This window comes from Panthera uncia, chromosome D1, assembly GCF_023721935.1.
Source record: "Panthera uncia isolate 11264 chromosome D1, Puncia_PCG_1.0, whole genome shotgun sequence".
Taxonomy (NCBI): domain Eukaryota; kingdom Metazoa; phylum Chordata; class Mammalia; order Carnivora; family Felidae; genus Panthera; species Panthera uncia.
Genome location: NC_064808.1, coordinates 55,735,095 through 55,753,212, shown reverse-complemented (window position 1 = coordinate 55,753,212; position 18,118 = coordinate 55,735,095). Strand labels below are relative to the sequence as shown.

General features: G+C 42.0%; 1 protein-coding gene across 1 annotated transcript in view; it reads left to right on the top strand.

Annotated features, from left to right (window-relative positions):
- Positions 1 to 18,118, top strand: part of XRRA1 (X-ray radiation resistance associated 1) — a 62,313-nt gene that overhangs the window by 5,032 nt on the left and 39,163 nt on the right. Inside the window, exons 3-7 of the mRNA XM_049652222.1 lie at positions 1,483 to 1,580; positions 5,948 to 6,132; positions 9,620 to 9,691; positions 11,056 to 11,128; positions 13,886 to 13,983. Of these exons, the coding sequence (XP_049508179.1) occupies positions 1,487 to 1,580; positions 5,948 to 6,132; positions 9,620 to 9,691; positions 11,056 to 11,128; positions 13,886 to 13,983 (522 nt within the window). The 5' untranslated portion in view covers positions 1,483 to 1,486. The remainder of the gene's footprint in view (positions 1 to 1,482; positions 1,581 to 5,947; positions 6,133 to 9,619; positions 9,692 to 11,055; positions 11,129 to 13,885; positions 13,984 to 18,118) is intronic.

Here is an 18,118-nt window from a genome sequence, read left to right as displayed (position 1 = left end):
TTTGGAACCTGTACATTCCTGGCTAGGGCAAGGATATATACATATATATATATATATATATATACACATACACACACATATATATAAATTATTTCTATGAGCCTGATGGGCAGTGCTGACTGGAGCTGGAAGGTTAGGACATGGGACTCCAGGGGCCTTCAAGAGCAGGCTCAAGTTTGCTCAGTGGGAATCCAATGAAAAAGACTGTTTTAGTATTCTAGGTGGGAGACAGTGAAAGGTTTAATAAAAACAGTATAATGAAACAGTCTTCCTGAGCTAGAATTGTCTTGACTCAGTGACCAGTTAATGGAATCCCATCTCACCTAGCATTGTTTTTCTCAGACCTCTCTTTCCAAAGCACAGCTTGGGTCTTGGTTTTCCCCAGCTCAGATACTGTCCATAGCTCTCAGTTACCTACAAGGGAAAGCCTGAGCTCCTAGCCTGTCACTGAAAGCCTTTGAGAGCAGGCAGCATCCTTTCTGTCCAGCCTTATTGTCCAAAACTCTCAAACACACATCCTTCTCCTTCCTAGGTCAGGTTGTTTCTTTACTGTGCCACAAGTGCCCACTACCATGCATTTGGTCCTGTGGCCCTTTTTGTTTGGAATGCTTATCCTCTTCTCTATTAGCAATCTCAGTTCATCTCTCAAATCCTGTTTATGTGGTTCAAATTTCATTACTTGCACAGCACATCATATTGCCTAAAATGTGAACTCCCTCTTTCCTGAAGTCTGTTAAAACAAAGAACATTTCTAGTAAGCACTTAAAAGGTACTAGGCACTACCTTTTTTTTTTTTTTTTAAATTTATTCTCAAGTTAACATACAGTGTAGTCTTGGCTTCAGGAGAAGATTCCAGTAATTGATTACTTACACATAACACCCAGTGCTCATACCAACATAAGGCACTACCTTCCTAACTTGATCCTCCCTTCTGTCTGTTAAGGTGGGTGTTATTACTCCCATTTTATGGGTGAGGAAACCGAGGCTCAGAGGGGTACAGTCACAGGGTGAGGAAAGGTAGTCAGGATTTAGACCAGGTCTGTCTGAGCCCAAAGGTGGTCTTTTTAGTGTTCCACTGAGTTAGGAGTGATTTGAACCAAAAAACCCAAAAAACCTTGGTCTCCCTCTCTCCCTCTCCCTCTCCATTTGAAGGACCAGTCCATTTTTCTTAAAAAGGGTGGGGGAGGGGATGCCTGGGTAGCTCAGTCAGTTTAGCATTCCACTCTAGATCTCAGCTCAGGTCTGGATCTCAGGGTCATGAATTGGAGCCCCGCATCAAGCGCTATGTTGGGCTCCTTGTTGGGCCTGAAGCCTACTTTAAAAAAAAAAAAGACCAGCCCATTACAGGAGAGGGGCCTTTTGGGTCTCAGAAATAGAGCATATTTCGGGTATGATGGTGCTGGTGGGCTCACAAGCTGTGTTTGGTGAGAGAGCTATGTTGCCCCTTCTCACACTCCCTTACTTTCCTTGCTTGACTCTTAGGGAGATGGCTTCCTCAGGAATCTATAAGCTGGATAACGGGAAGCCTTATTTGAACAACTGCTTTCCAGCCAAAAATCTCCTTCGGATGCCAGAAGAAGGTCAGGTGACTTCTCTAATTGATACTTGGGCTTCAATTGACACCTTTCTCCTACTTCAGAGTGACTCTCATATCCACTCCTTTCTCTCCAACCCAATTTACTCCTCTCCCCTGCTCTACGCAACCTCATCCCTTCCCATCCATTTTCTCTCTGAATTCGCAGGGAGCTTTCTAAGTGCACATCTAACCATAGTGTTCCCTTCTGTTCAGTTACTTCTCATTGCTGGCTTTTTTACCTGATATTCTGTATTCAGAGTCTAACCTTCCCTTATCCTTTGCTACAACCCCATTCCTTTACATATGCCCTATTCTGTAGTGTTTTCTTTTCACATAGCTTGTTTTATTTGCCAGGAATGTTCCAGCTATCATTCTAGTTATCCAGACTTTTTCCCATCCCATAAGACCCAGCTCTTCCAGTAAGCCATGTCTAGCTACTCCAGCCCTCAGTGACCATCCTCTCTTGTGAGCCGTCTTCTTCTCTGTGTTTATTATTTGTTGAGTAATCATATTCTGCCAAGCTCCTAAATAAAATGGCTAAATAAAATGACTCTGCTAAGTAGTTTTTCACACATTCATCTCGTTAAAAACTCCCATGGGGCAGGGACTCCTCATAACACTGAGCAGAGCCCTACAATGCAACACTGCCAAGAAGTAGGAGTTGACTAGATTGAATTTGTTACTTTGAAAGCGTAGAGCAAGGGGGAAGTACCCCTTGTTTACTCCAGATGAAATGACTTGCTGGATTCTGTATGTGGAATACTGGAAGAACTTTCTCCTCCAATCCATCCTCCCCACTTCTCTAGAGTGATTTCTTTTTTCACGTAGAGACCTTCTTTGGCCACCTACAAACCCTCCTGTGGGGCTCTCAGTATGAGCTCATAATTTTATACCCACACCCCTTTACACACACAGAGAGATAGATAGAGAAATAAATATAGCCATGTGCATCTGCGTGTGTTAGTATATGTATGTATATTTCCTAGGCTACTGAGAGCAGTGACGCCTCAGTTGCAAAGAGTATACCTGCTGCCTAGATCTTGGTTTCTGAATATGATTCTCCAGTAAAAGAGCCAGGGCTCCTCAAAGAAAACATTGTTCCAGGGCTGGGGCCAGAGAAATACAAATTGTACCTGGAACGTTGTATAGTAATAGAAAGTACAGAAGTGCTCAGAAAAATGAGGAGGGCGTATAAGAAGGACATAGGAGCTAACCTGAAGAAGCTCCCAGTGGCCAAAGCTGGGACAACCTAAACAACAAAATAAATAAAGGTAGAATTGGGTTGTAAATAAATATGCATGAGCCCATACTGATAAAAATAAATATTTGAAGATTTAAATAAGTGTAGGAAAAGGAACAACTCTTCCTACAGTAGAATTTCAGTTAATGCATGAAGAAGGAATGAAGGAAATAGAAAATCACTGTTAAAACATCACAATAATACTTTTTACAGATAAGAAGCTTCTATGGTTGTGTATCAGGATTCTCCAGAGAAATAGAACCAATAGGATATGTATTTATATCCTACTCATTCTGTTTCCATATACATATGTGTATTATGGAATTGGCTTATGAAATTATGCTGGCATAATTATGAATAATATGCTGGCAAGACTGAAATCTGTAGGGAAGATCTGATGCTGAGGTCTTAAGGCAACAGTTTTTCCTCCTTTAGAAAACCTCAGGTTTTGCTTTTAAGTTTTTTCAACTGATTGAGTGAGGCCCATGTACATTATTGAGGATAGTCTCCTTTACTTAAAGTCAACTGATTGCAGATGTTAGCCACATCTACAAAATACGTTGACAACAACACCTAGATTAGTGTTTGATTGAATAACTGTTTACCATAGCCTAGCCAATTGACATATAAAATCAACCATCACAGATGCTAGAATTAGTGGGTAAAAGTATGGTGAGGAACAGGACATTTGCATTGTCTCAAGGTATCTTTATTAATTACAAAGTGAAAAATAATAACTTCTCAGGGAAGTTGGAACCACCACCCTAACCAAGTGATCAAAATTAACATCACCAGTAATCAGATATATTGATATCATCTGTCATCTGATAGCATGCACTGAGAAGGGCACAGCATCACTTCTGTGCTAGTTTTGCCAAAGCACAGAACCTTAGTCTAATTATAGGAAAGCATACAACAAATTCAAATTGAGGGACATTCTATAAAATAATTGACCAGTCCTCTTCAAAAGTGTCAAGATCACATAAAAAAAGAAAGACTGAAGAAGTGTCACAGATTGGGAGATTCTAAGGAGACATGACAACTAAATGAAATGTGAGATACCCTGGAAACAGAAAGGGGACATTAGTGAGAAAACTGGCAAAATTCAAAGGAGGCTTTGGATTAGTTACTGACATACCAGGGTTAATTTTTTGCCTTCAATCATTATGATTATTTAAGATGTTAACATTGGGGGAACTGGGTGAAACCTGTAGAGAAACTATTATTTTCACAACTTTTCTAGAAGTCTTATGTCGTCTCAAAATGAAAAAATACAGTGGGGGGAACATTCCCATGGATACTCTTTGTGCTAAAAGTCTACCCCTTTAAAACCCAAGCTTCTTGGGATACCTGGGTGGCTCAGTTAGTTAAGCGTCCTACTAGGTCATAATCTCCCAGTTCATGAGATCGAGCCCCCTGTCAGTCTCTGTAGTGTCAGAAAGATTCTCTCGCTTGGTGTCTCATAAAGAACAAACAAACAAAAATCAAAAAACCAATCTCCTTATTCTGATCCTCCAGACCTTTTCTGATCTGAGTCTGCTGACCTCCTTAGCCTCATCTCTTTTCCCTCATGTTCATCCTCTACACAGTCTGAGCCTTACTTTCTGGTCATGTTGGGAATTTGGGCACTAACTCACACTGGAGTCTCTGGGAGGGCTATTAGAATAGGACAAAGGTCTATGCCCCAGATGGGGACAACCCTGAGAAATGGATTATCTGGAATGTCAGGCCCAGAGTGGGAGTGGGAGATGGTTCATGGCAGACATAGGGCAGGAGCTGCATCCAAGAGGCAGGTTGAGTCAGGGCAAGCCCCTGAAGCAGGATAGTGGACTATGAGGACAGGGAGTCAATGCTCAGAGGCACTGAGCTGATTCCCACAGCTCTGTGCTGTTCTTCTGCGTGCTCCTGATCTTTTTTGCTTCTGGGTACTTCTTGTGCTCTTCCCTCTGCCCAGGATACCTGTCTTTTCCGTCTCCATCTAGTCAACCTTAAACTTACTAGATCTAGCTTTGCCTAGGCTGGTAGCTCCCCTTTCAGTGCTTTTACAGTACCCCTTCTATTATTAAGCTCTTTGAGTCAGGGCCTCTGTCTTACTCATCTCCACAGCCCTAGCTCCTAGCACAATGTTGATGCTCAGAAAAGGTCTGGATGAGTAATTGTGGGTAGGGGCTATGGCTCAGCATTCATTCAGCCATACTCACAATATGGGAAATTCTACGTAGGCCTTGGGAATACTGTGACGAATCAAAGTCTCTGCAGGGCAAAGCAGACAAAAAAACAAGCAAACAAAATAATTACAGATTGCGATGAATGCCTTGGAACAAATAAACTGATGTAGGGGGGCACAGATTCTAGAATGTTGTCATGATTTGTTAGGTGAACTTACTGGTAAACCTCATATTCTTTTTTGCTTACACAAATTTTTGAGTTCTTAACACAGTAAAATGTATTGAGTTTTTTTTAAGTGCCAACTGTCCTATCATTTTCTTTTGGCGTGGAGTCCAATGCAGGGCTTAAACTCACAACCCTGAGATCAGGGCCTAAGCTGAGATCAATAGTTGAACACGTTAACTGACTGAGCCATCAGGCACCCCAGAACTGTCATCTTCTTATCCTGAGCTCCTAATACAACCTTTCCCCTATAATAATGGGATCCAAGGTAAAGTCCAGCAAAATGGAGCCTGATGAGTTGACTCCACTCATTTAGCTCTAGCCAAGAGATGAGAGATGGGAGAGTAGCCAGTGTAGGAAAGAATAATCAAGTCTGCTGAGGAGAGTCAGAGAAGGCTTTGTAAAACAGGAAATACTTGATCTGGGGTCTTAAAAGGAAAATTAGCATTTAGAGACAAAAGTGTGGAGGAAGGAATTGAGGAGGTCATTCCACCTCTTTGAGTCTTAGCCTTTTCATCTGTAAAACGGGGACAGTAACATGTCTTTCAGTGGGGTTTGGGGCCAATTAAATGAGGTGGGTATGCAGACACACCTCACCAGCAGCAGCACAGTATCTGGTGCATATCAGGTAATGTGGAGCTATTTTTGGTTTTGGTATTACAGGTAAATACTCTGTAAGCACACTAGTTGTAGCTTTTAGGGGAGTTTGCTCCTTCTCATTTTTCTGATCTTCTCAACAGGCCGAGGACACTGGTTAGTGGCTCGGAAATGTAACCTCAAGAAGAAGCCCAAGAATGTGCTTGAGGCACCAGCTGAAGGTCAGGAAAGCCAGAAGAAGGTTTCTTTTGAGGTCAGGGGGAAGAAAGGGTCTCTACATGAAAAACAAGAGGATGTTCCTGGACACATACTGGACCAGGCTTTTCTGGTGAGAGTTGAATATATCCTGGAGTGGCTGGCAGCATCAGCTGATGACTGTCATGATGGGAGACAAGGACTTGCCCTGTTCCACTCTGGTACAACTACCCCCAACCCACCCCAAACTATTAGAGTGATCTTGGCTGAGTACAGTCAGGATGATGAAGGGACCCAAAGCTTTCTTTACATGAAAGCTTTCTTTATATCCACCTTGTGAGATAGGTATTATTGTCCCTATTATGTTGTTGCCAGTGTGCAGATGGGAAAACTGAGACCCCAAGAGGTAATATGCCTTGGCCATGGTCCCATAGCTAATAATTAGAACTCTGGTCTACTCATTATTAGAACTACTCGGGATGAGAACTCTGGTCTACTGACTCCAAAGCCTGTGCCTTTATAGTATATCAGGTAAAAACTCAATTTAATTGAGTTAGAAAGGCAAAGGAGTAGGTCAGGGGAACAGTAAATTGAAAATCCCATTCCTGTACCTGGTAGAGGGTGGAGATTCCCTTTTTCCAGGAATGGGGGGACTGGGGAAATTCCACACTCCACAGACTTTGTCCTTTGGGTTTAGTATCTCACTGAAGTCTAGGGGAGCTGATCAGATAGTACCTAGTACCTGGGGCAGGCTTTACGAAGAAGACCGGGGTGGCTGTATTGGAGACCAGCCAGGTAGATCACATCTGCTCTGTGCAATGCCTCGGTGGCTTGGCAAAGAAAGACAAATTTGTAAACCAATATTAATATCTAGTCCAGTTTGCCTAACTCCCTATGAAGAACTCTCCAGCATTCTACTCTGTTCTCAGGCTCTACTTATGGTTCTCAACAGGTGGCTTTCTACACAGATCAGATGTTTAAAGAGAGCTTTGAGGAGGAAGCTCTGAGGTTGCATCTCACCTCAAGTGGGTAGTGTAAGCTTTTTGCAGAGTCCCATGGTATTTCCTTCATCACAATGTCCACTTCTCACTGGGGGGTGCGGAGGACTGAAACAACGGTACTGAGGAAGGGCAGAAACACTTACTATAGTAGTCTTCTTTTCCCTTTTGTTTCTCACGACATATATATTCCCACATTAATCGACATGGTTTGTTACCCATGTTGCTCCTTTATATGGCAGAAGCAATACGGTGTTTTTCAGAGTGATGGGATACCTACCTATCTGCTGGATAGTTTTACTTGAATGTTCCACTGGCACCTCATATTGAGCTGTGCCAATCCCCTTACAACAAGTCCCAAGACATACCCCTTTTCTTTTTACTATACTGCCTCAGTAATGGCACCAACCCAGTAACTTGGGGTTAGCTCGACACTTGCCTCTCCCTTACCACCCCACTCCCACCACTACCAAGCCTGGCACTTCTATTAAATAGTTTTAAAATCTTTATTTTCCTAATCACCACTGTCTCTACCCTAATCTGAACAACCATCATTTTTTATTAGATTAATTCAGGGGCGCCTGGGTGGCTCAGTCGGTTAAGCGTCCGACTTCGGCTCAGGTCATGATCTCACGGTTCGTGGGTTCGAGCCCCGCATTGGGCTCTGTGCTGACAGCTCAGAGCCTGGAGCCTGTTTCAGATTCTGTGTCTCCCTCTCTCTCTGCCCCTCCCCTGTTCATGCTCTGTCTCTGTCTCAAAAATAAACGTTTAAAAAAATAAATAAATAAATAGATTAATTCAATGACCTCCTAACTAGTTTGAACCAACTAGGATGCTTTTATTTCACATAAAAGAAGCCAGGGGCATTGTTATTCCAGGGTAGGTGAGTTTAGTGTTAAAGGCCCAGATTCCTTCATCTTTCTGCTCTTATTTCCTTAGCATGTTAACTTGTCCTCTTGGGCTGATTGCCTTCATGATCCCAAGATGGCTGCAGCAACTCCAGTCATCACATATAAAGAATGACATCCAGAGGTACAAAAAGGATTGTCACTGTCTTATGTCTATTTTCATAAATAAAAAGAGCTCCCCAGAACTGGCCTCCCACCCCCAGCAGCCAGTGTCTGTTTCATTGGCTAGACCTATATCATAGGTCCCAACAGTCATTATTTAGGGGAACATGACCTCCAAGCTTGAATTAGACAGTCAGGATTTATCCTTGGAGCTTGGGCCTAAGGACACATCCACTCAGAGAAGTGTGAATAACTTTGGGATTCTTTAATATGGAAGTAGTAGAGAACTAGCTCTAGGGAAGGTAATTAACAATGTCTGGTGTATTGGTCTCTCATCATCTTTTCTGTGTGTAGTGGACAAAGCTATTTTTATAGAATTGCTGTCAGCTCTTGCAAAAAAAAAAAAAAGTCTGTTAGCTTTCCACTGACTGTAGAACAAAATCCACACTCCTTTACACAGTCAGTATGGACCCAGGTGATCCAGTGGCTGCCTCCCTTGCCTTGTTGTTTTTCATCCTCTCAAAAGCACCTGGCTGTTTCTTGCCCTGATAGCTTTCACAGGCCTGCCACCCACTTCCATGGGACCAACTCCTACTTACCTTTTGGGTCTCACCTGAAATAGTACTTCCTCAACTAAATATTTCCTCACTTTCATACTGAGGTTAGGGCCTTCCATTATTGTCTCCTGTAGCATCTTGAATTTCTCCTTTAAAATATTTATCACATTTAGGGGTGCCTGGCTGGCTCAGTCAGTAGAGCATCTGACTCTTGATCTCAGGGTCGTGAGTTCGAGCCCCATGTTGTGTGTAGAAATTACTTAAATAAATCTGTAAAAAATAAGTGTCACATTTATAAATACTTGCTACTTGGCTTCCATGCTGTTATTAGAATATTCAAAATGCTTAATTCCATGCCTAAACGCAGTAGATGCTATAACAAAATTATTAACAGAAAAAAGAGTGAAGTTTGGTCAAACAGAAATAGAAGCTCCAATATTGAGATTGTCTTCAAACTTTTTACTTATAAGGAGCAACATATGGTAGTCAAAAGAGCACAGAGTGGATTCAAATCATCTATCACTTACTGCCTGTGGGACCTTAGGCAAGGCATTTTTTCTCTCTTAACCTTATTTCTCTCATTTAAAAAGGAAAACGATCATACTTATGTCAAAGGGTTTAGTTAGGATTAGAAGAAAATGTATTGATGTATTTAGCACAATACATGGCTCAAAGTAATGCTTAGTAAATAGTGAATTAAAGAGTGAACAAACGAACAAATAATAAATTATTATACATGTAGTGAGATTGGTAAAGCCCCAGAAATACAGATTTTTTTTTTAAAGAATCAGGTAGAAAAAGTGGGGCTCAGAAAAGACAGGGAAGGAACAGAGATGAAGGGATCCTCCTAAGAACGCTATAAAGTCAGTGTGACTATCCCCATCTTGCAGATGGGAAACTTAGAGGTAGAGGGCTGAGGTGGCAGCTCTGTTCTGAGAAACTCCCAAAGCCCATGCTCTTTGCACTGTACCAGGCCGCCTTTCTCAACAGGGGGTCATTTGTTGTTTTGGCCAATTATTAAACTTTGAGAGCTGACTCTCTGCACTGTGTTCCAGCTGAAGCACCATTGTGTAAGGAAGCCATCAGACCTGTGCAACATTAACGTGAGTGGCCTGAAGTTCTCCAAGGTAGGGCCAGCCAGCAGAGATGGGATTGAGATGAGCCAGACCTGAGGTGGCTTCTGGCTGTTTGTCCACTGTACCACCAGAGTCCCTGAGGACTAGGGACTAGGGGGTGGGGAGGGCCAAAGACTCGCTGTGTGGAAACAACATTTAGATACAATCTTTTGCTGTAAGCCATTGGCCCATGTGAGGTGAATTAAAGGAAGCAGCATTGTGGGAGTTGGTTTGAATTTGTCATAGAATTCTGTTGGGGTGACACTGAGTTCCCATCAGAAAAAATTTCTCTCAAGTTTCAATGCCAGGAGTGGTAATGGTTGTCCCAAGATGCTGGTTTGTTCTTACACACACTGTGACTCATGTAATGAATCATGTTTCTTTCTTTAAGTTGGCTAATAGGTAGCCTGGAGCCACATTTGTGGCCCCCATTAGCCAATGTTTTTGCAATTATGGCAAATGTTTTTGGTTTGTAGGCCTTCCATGGCATATGACAAGCAATTGGTGGTATAATACTATACAGAAATTAAAATAAATAAGTAAATAAGTAATGGGGCACCTGGGTGGCTCAGTCGGTTGAGCATCCGACTTCGGCTCAGGTCATGATCTCACAGCTTGTGGGTTCGAGCCCCGCATCGGGCACTGTGCTGACAGCTCGGAGCCTGGAGCCTGCTTTGGATTCTGTGTCTTCCTCTCTCTCTGCACCTAACCCACTCGCATTCTGTCTCTGTCTCTCTCAAAAATAGACATTAAAAAAAAATTAAAATAAGTAAATAAGTAAATCTCAAAAGAACTATGTGTATCAACACAAGTAAATCTCAAAAACAGTGTTGAGTGAAAAAGGCAGGTTGCAGAATGACACCTACAGTATGATTTGCATATAAGATAGTGTTTTAAAACATGTAAATAATACTATATATGGTTTATGGGTACATATATGTAGAATACAAGTATGAAACAAGTATGAGAATGATAATCACCAGTTTAGGATAGCTGTTATATGTGAGAGAAGGAGAAGGATACAGTTGGGGAAGGATATGGGGATGGGGGGAGGGCATGGCCAACTCTATAGTATTTCATTTCTTTAAGGAAAATTGAAGCAAAGGCCATAAAATCTTCATATTTATTAAAGGGGGATAGTGGTTACAGGGGTCTTCAGAGTTTCATTCTCTAAACTTTTCTGTACATTTGAACTATTTCATAATAGAAAAAAAGAAGCAGAAAAGTCATTCTGGCCCTCAGCAAGTGGGTGCTCTTTGCTAAGAATATAGCTTATCCCTGTAGGTCTTTGCTCCTTCTGATAGCAGTTCCAGAGCTTTGGCAAGGCCTCCAGGCAGGGAACAAATCTTGTGTTCTTTTGAAATGCTTTCCCACAGGCTAAGGAAAAGGACTTCAAGCATTTTCACTCGGTGATTTACATCAATGCCTCAGAAAACCTGCTGCCTTTAGGTAAGCTTTTTTTCCTGAAAACTATCTTCTGCATCTTAGCCAGCACAGCCAGTCGCTTGTGTTAGAACTTCCCTGTCAGTCCATCCATGACTGGCTGCTCATCTCTTTTTTAGAGTGTGATAGGCTGGGTTCTGGAGAACCCCTGGACTGGGATTTCAACCTAGAGCTGGCACTACCTCCTTCAGAGCGTTTCTCTGTGAGCTGGTGCTTCTCTTCCTGTAAATGGAGATAATTCCTTTCCTTTCTTCCTCCCCGAAGGTAGGATGCCTTGTAGGTGAGATGAGACAGGTATATAAAAATGCTTTTAAGCTTATAAGAATTCCTATAGGAGCATAAAGGCTTCTTGTTTAGTCAGCAAGTCCATAGCGACCCCTGCTGGGTGTCAGGACTATGTGAGTGCTTGGCTTTTAGAAATGAATGGGTCCAGTTCTGTTCTGGTGAGCTTAGTTTGTTGGGAAAAATTGGTTCAAACACAGACAGTTATAGCAGGATATGGTAAGTGCAGTAATAGAGGGAATCAGAAAATAATACGCAAGCATATAAGCAGGACATCAACGCAGACCAGAGTGTCAGGAGAAACTTCTGAGGAAGGGGGCACTGAGCAGAGAGACCTAAAAAATGAACAGGAACACCTCAGGAATCAGAAGGTATTTCAGGTCAATGGAGCAGACGTGGGACAGCAGTGCCTGATCAGGACCCTGCAGAGGCTTTGTATGTTTGCAAGGCATGTGAGTAGGGTAAAATAGATTCTAGAAAGCTTGGCAGGGACTAGAGTATCAAGAGCCCTGAGTTGTTGCTAATCCTGCAGGCAGAAGAGAGCCTTGAAACGCTTGTAAGTAGAGAGGCTCAGTGATAGCCATGAGGAAAGTAAATGATAAGAAGACAGGGACCAGAAAATCTGGGAGATGATTTCATTTTTTCCAGGGGAGGGGTGGGGAGGCCTGAGCTAGGCAGTTGGGGTAAGGAGGATTGCAAGAGAGATTCAGAAGAAGGTAGAAATAACAGGATTTGGTAGCTACTGGGCATATGGAAAGAGGAAGGAACCAAAGGGTTCACTGAGACAGAGAACACTAGAGGAGAGGCAAGTTTAGGGAAAAATATGGTGAGGTCAGTTTTTAATGGTTGAATGTGAGGGATGTATTTAAAGAAGCATGTGACACAGTCTCTGCCCTTGAGGAAACAGGGTGGTCTATCAGGAACATGGGCTTGAAATACAAAGGCCAATAGGCCTATGAAAAGATGCTCAACCTCACTAATAATTAACAGCATCACAATCCTATATTTTGCCTATCAAATATTGGCAAAAATGAGGACTGATGACAGCCAGCATTGATGGGGACATGGATACTTTCATATTCACTGGCAGAAGTGTAATAAATTGGGGCAACATCTTTGGAAGACAGTTTGGCAGTGTCAAAGTAGTCATTGCCTTTAATCAAGTAGTTTCACTTTCAGGAATTTATCCTACAGAAACAAACTTGTACAAGGACGTTCATTGGAAACATCCTGAAATACCTACCAAGCAGTCTTTTTCTTAGGCTCTACTGAATATTCTGACTCACAAGACCACCATAGACCCCACTGGACACCAGAAGGCTCTAAGTCATTCCATGCAGTGTCCCAGCAGCACAGCATCTGTAGGTGCTCTTTGGTGCACTCCTCACAGCAGTTCATGTAGCAGTCTGTGCCTCCATTCACGGGCCGTTCTCTGTAGCCCCCTGCTCAGGTCCAAGGTCCAAGAGAATAAGACTCTTCATTGGGTAGATGTAGGAGCCACTCTAGATTAGCAGCCTCATTCCCCACAAGAGCAAATAGCTATTGTAATACTCCATAGACATGGCTCCTAGAGTTCTTGCAAAGGACATGACTAATGATGGGAGTCACCACACATCCAAAGCCCAAAGTTATGATGCCCCCTTCAGATGTTTATAGTTCATTTCTAGTTTCTCCTAGTCCAGATGTGATTTACCAGTCTGGTATCATTTTTACCACAATAATATTGCCTAACTATGTTACCATACCATTTGTTTCAGGTTACCAGGGAACAGGGCGAGAAAGTTAACCCAAAGTCCAATTCTCACACAGAAAGGGAAAAGTGTTCTTATTTTTTGTCCAGATAGCCTAAAGGCTATCGATAAGGGAATGGTTAAATAAATTAAGGTATGTCTATAATATGGAACATAATTCAGACATACGCAGATCTACCTGTTTTGACCTGGAACAATCTTTAAGCCATATCGTTAAGCAAGTCACAGTGTGTATGGTATGATTCTATTTGTGTAACAAGGTGTGTGTGTTTCACTGTACACATGAGAAAAATTCTGGAGTATTATACATGAAACTTTCAATGGTTATCTCTGGGTGTTGAGATTCAAGGGAACTTTTGTTCTTCTGTATTTTTAAACTTTTTTTGGTAGGCGTGTTTTACTTTTATAATAAGAAATGACAAAGATAATTTTTAAGTGGGCTTTGGAGTTAGACATTAGATTCAATTCTTGGCCCTTTTATTTCCCAGCGATTCCATTCTAGCAAATCACTTAGCCTAGCCAAGCTTCGATTTCCTCAGCAGTAGAATGAGAGTAGTAATCCCTATTGTTCAGTGTTGTTAGAGATTTAAAGGACATATGTACAAAGCACCTGACCACAAACCTGGCCTAACCCAGTGAGAAGCCAGTAAATGACCACTGTTAACTCTGTCTTAAGGTCTTAAGGTCTTAAGGTCCTTCACAAGTAGCTGATTCTCTCTTTCTCCTGTAGAGGCATTTCATACATTTCCAGCCTTAAAGGAACTGGAGCTCGCACTTAATGGAATCAAAACCATCTACGTGAAATATGGAGACTTTAAGTTCTTGGAAGTAAGTTGGAGGTAGGGAGTTTTTGGTGCCCACCTGTTTCCTTGTAAGGAATGGGTATAGAGGTCTCTACTGATTATAACTGCTGGGAAGGAGCTCTCTGGGCCTTTACAGCCAGACCCTTGCTTGACAGTAGTCCTCTGGTGAGGGTGGTAGGGTTGGTGGTGGTGATGAGGGTAGTGGTAGTGGCAGCAGTGATATATAGGTGACACTGTATCATACCAATGGGCATTGTACATGGTCTGGGAAAATAAATGCCAAACATCATGTCAAAGGAGTCTGTGCAAAAAAAACGAGTTTAAATAGAATACTCTTGGAAGTAGAGTTTGAGGGGAGGTCTGGATCCAGTGGCAGCTAAAGAGCCTTGGAGGTTAAGTGCTAGACATAGCAGATTGGACCAGCTGAACTAGAGGCATTATGGACTGAATCCAGAGACCCATCCTGGTCTGAATGAGCCAGATTGGCTCCAGTGGGCTCAGATAAAGAGGCTAAAGGCCTAGCTCATAGGCCCAGAGGGACTGTGAAATAAAACATGAATTCTATGAGCTCTACAGTATACTCTTGACATTTGTACATCCATAGCTGTTCTCTAAATCTCAGATTCAAAATTACAGTAAAATTTGTTTGTATTCTTGTCTTTATCCTAAATTAAGTTTCCCGTAGTGATGTATTTTCTATGCATGTTCTCATACTTCAAGTTAATCACCTCTTCAACTTCCATGAAAATTTTAGGGCCATTTTCCACAAAGAAACAAAACTTATGTCACTACCTCAGAGGCACTGCATGCATGGAGATTAGAGAACCACAGAATTGGAGCAAGGTGTGGGGTTGGGCATCTGGCCAGGCTGATTCACTGAATAATGGACTCTTCCCCACATGTTGGCCTTATAGTAGAAGTGTTTCAGATTCAAATCTCAGCAGAATGTCTGTATGTCATAAACCTTGGGGTTGACCCCAAAGAGTTAATAACTTAAATTATTTAATGGTCAGCCACTCTTCACAAAAGCCTCACTTAACTTAGTCTTGCTAAAGAGAGAGAGAGAGTCCTTCCACAAGAGTGAATATTTTAGAGTTAATGCCCTTTGTATGCCAAAGTTTTAAAAAGTTTTAACTGTTTGGGATGGCAATCTTCCTAAAATGGATTATATGTCCTTGTGTTCTTAAAACATGCTATACTCAATGTAATGGTACTTTTTCTCCATGGTTTCAAGTCATATTGAGGATAGCAGTGATTTACTATGATTTGTAATAGGAGTGGTCCTAAGAATTGTCCAGGAAGCAGAGCTCTTAAAAGTCCAGTAAAACAGAGTGAGTGTAAATTGATAACAACTGGTGTGATTTTGTGCTGTGTTAAAAAAAAAAAAAAATTGTATACAATATTTCAGTATAAACAGTGGAAAAGAGATTCCAGATGTTAGAGATAGCCATTAGCCAAATGGGTAGCCATTTCTGTGACGTACAGACCTGGAAGCTTCTTATAACCTTCCATTCTGGGAGTTATTTTACTTTTTAAAAGAGTAGTCATTTGAGTTCCTGTGTGTCATGCATCGTGCCAGGCATCTTGTCTTCCTCACACCTACTATTTCAAACCCCTATTTCAAGTGCCAGTGGGCCATAGCAAGGGGACATGACTATAGGCTCAGACCCCACAGCTGACTAGCTTGGCTCTAATGGTTCACTGTAATTGATTCTTGGATGTCCCACTTCATAGTTTGATACCTTCTGATAAAGATTATTTAACCAGCAGACCCAGCCTTACCCAAGGGAATTTATTTACATAAGAGAGCAGACCAAAGTCAAGATGCCGAATATAAATGAGAAAAGGAAATCTCTTGGCTAATCATTTGTTTCTGTCTCTATGATTTGCAAGGTCTCTCTAAGAAAAAAGCATAAAGCTGTCAAAAGTCCTGAATTTGCAGTTCACAGTAATGAATACTTTGAAGTGTAATAAAACTTGATGTGACTCAGCAGATGCAGGAGGTTAGGAATCTTCTGTTCTTGTTTGCCAGAAAGGCTGCCACCAGAAGAGTAGAATTCTTCAGCAGTCAATTTAGAAAAACTTAACTTTGCCATGATTTGGTTTTCTACATTCAGGTCTGAAAAAGGCTCAGTTGGAGCCCTGCCCTGAGAGTCAGGAGAGCTTGTTTCTTGTCTTGATTCTGCCACTACTCTGACATAGTTCCTTGGCCAACTCACTTCCCTTCTCTGGGACTTAAACTCCCCCCTCTATAAATTCTGGGCCAGCTCTGAAGTTCTGTGACCTGTGATTCTAAGGCTATTCATTTCTTTGAGCTGCCCTTAATTCTATGGAAGACAAATTTGGACCCAATATTGAATAGCCAAACCAACTAGGACAAGGGTCAGCAAACTTTTTCTGTAGGAGGCCAGACAGTGAGTGTTTTAAGGTTTGTGCTCTGTATGGTCATAACTAGTCACAACTGTCATAATTAGTTCTGTTATAAAGGAAAGCAGCAATAGATACAATGTAAACAAATGAGCATGGCTGTGCTCCAATAAAACTTTGTGGTGCTCAAATTTGAATTGCACATAATTTTCACACATTAGTCTTTGATCTTTTTTCAACCATTTAAAAGTGTAAAAATTTTTCTTAGCCCAGAGGCCTCACAAAACAGACAGCAGGATGGATGTGGCTCAGAGGCGTTAGTTTACCAACCCCTGAGCTACAACACTGATGAAACAGCTCAGTGTGGTTGGAATGGAGAGTGAAGCACAGTAGAGTGTAGTGACAGATGAGCCTGGAGAGGTGGCAGAAGAGAGACCGTGGGAAGCCTTGGAAGCCTTCCTAAGGAGTTTGAAGTATCCAGTGGATGATAGGTAGGGTTGCTGCATGAAGAATGAGTTGGAGGGAACAAGAATGAGAGCTATTAAGGAGATAGAATCCATAGGTCTTATTGACTGCCCACATATGGGTACGAGGGAGAGGATTTTCCCCACGTTTACAAACTGTGTATCCGAGTCAGCTTTCCAAGTCTTCTTCCTCGAAAGCTTCTCACTTTGCCCCTGCCAAGTGGAATCACACCTTGTGTGTCTCAAAACTTGGAATTTGCTGATGGCGGCATGAACTCAGCACTCCTTTGGTGCTTGGTAGCTTTCATGGCCTGCCCAGTCTTATCAAGCCCTCTGTTATACCACAGACTCTAGTCATACCCAAACTGTTTACAGTTCTCAGAACAGGCTAGGCTACCTCTTGCCTCCTGGTTTCTGTACATGCTTCTTGCTGTACTGCATGTCTTTTTGCCCTCAACAATTTGGTGACTACCAACTAGTTTCTGAAGATAACCCAAGCATCACCTGTTCTGTGAAGCTGCTGCATCCTTTGGTAGAGCTGACTATTCCTTCCTGTGTGCTTCCATTGGTCTGTGTTCAGACCTCTATCCCAGCAGCATTGCTACTTAATAGATACATGTATGTATCTAGCTTTCCAACTAGGTTGTGAGCTAGCAGAAAGAGGACAGAGACTGGTACAAAGCAACCTTTAGTGTAAGGTTCTTGAATGAAAGGATGGTTATAATGATGACAGCCAATATTAACTAAGTTCTTACTGTGTGGCAAACTCATGCTAAAGGTTTTATCCACATAATTCCTCATAAGGACTCATTATTAAAGTTTATTTATTTTGAGAGAGAGTGAGCGAGCAGGGGAGGGGGCAGAGAGGGAGAAAGAGAATCCCAAGCAGGCTCCACACTGTCAGTGCAGAGCCTGATGCCGGGCTCCAACTCACGAACTGTGAGATCATGACCTGAGCTGAAATCAAGAGTTGGACACTTAACTGACTGAGCCACACAGGCACCCCAAGGACTCATTATTATTTCTACTTTGTAGATAAGGAAGCTCAGGTTAAGTCATTTGCCCAAATCACACATTTGGCCAGTACTCAAACTCAGGTCTACAGGGACAATAAATTAATTATAACAGTGGAGTCAGACCAAACCCAGTCCTCCTCTGGCAGTGACCTACAGTCAGTTGTTTATATGTCTGACTGTGTAACACTGACGTTGTCGACCAAAGACCTTGTTCCTTCACCAGCTGGATAAGATGCTGAAATTGCCCCCATATTTTTCTTTTTCTTTTTCTTTATTTATTTTTTTAATATGAAATTTATTGTCAAATGGTTTC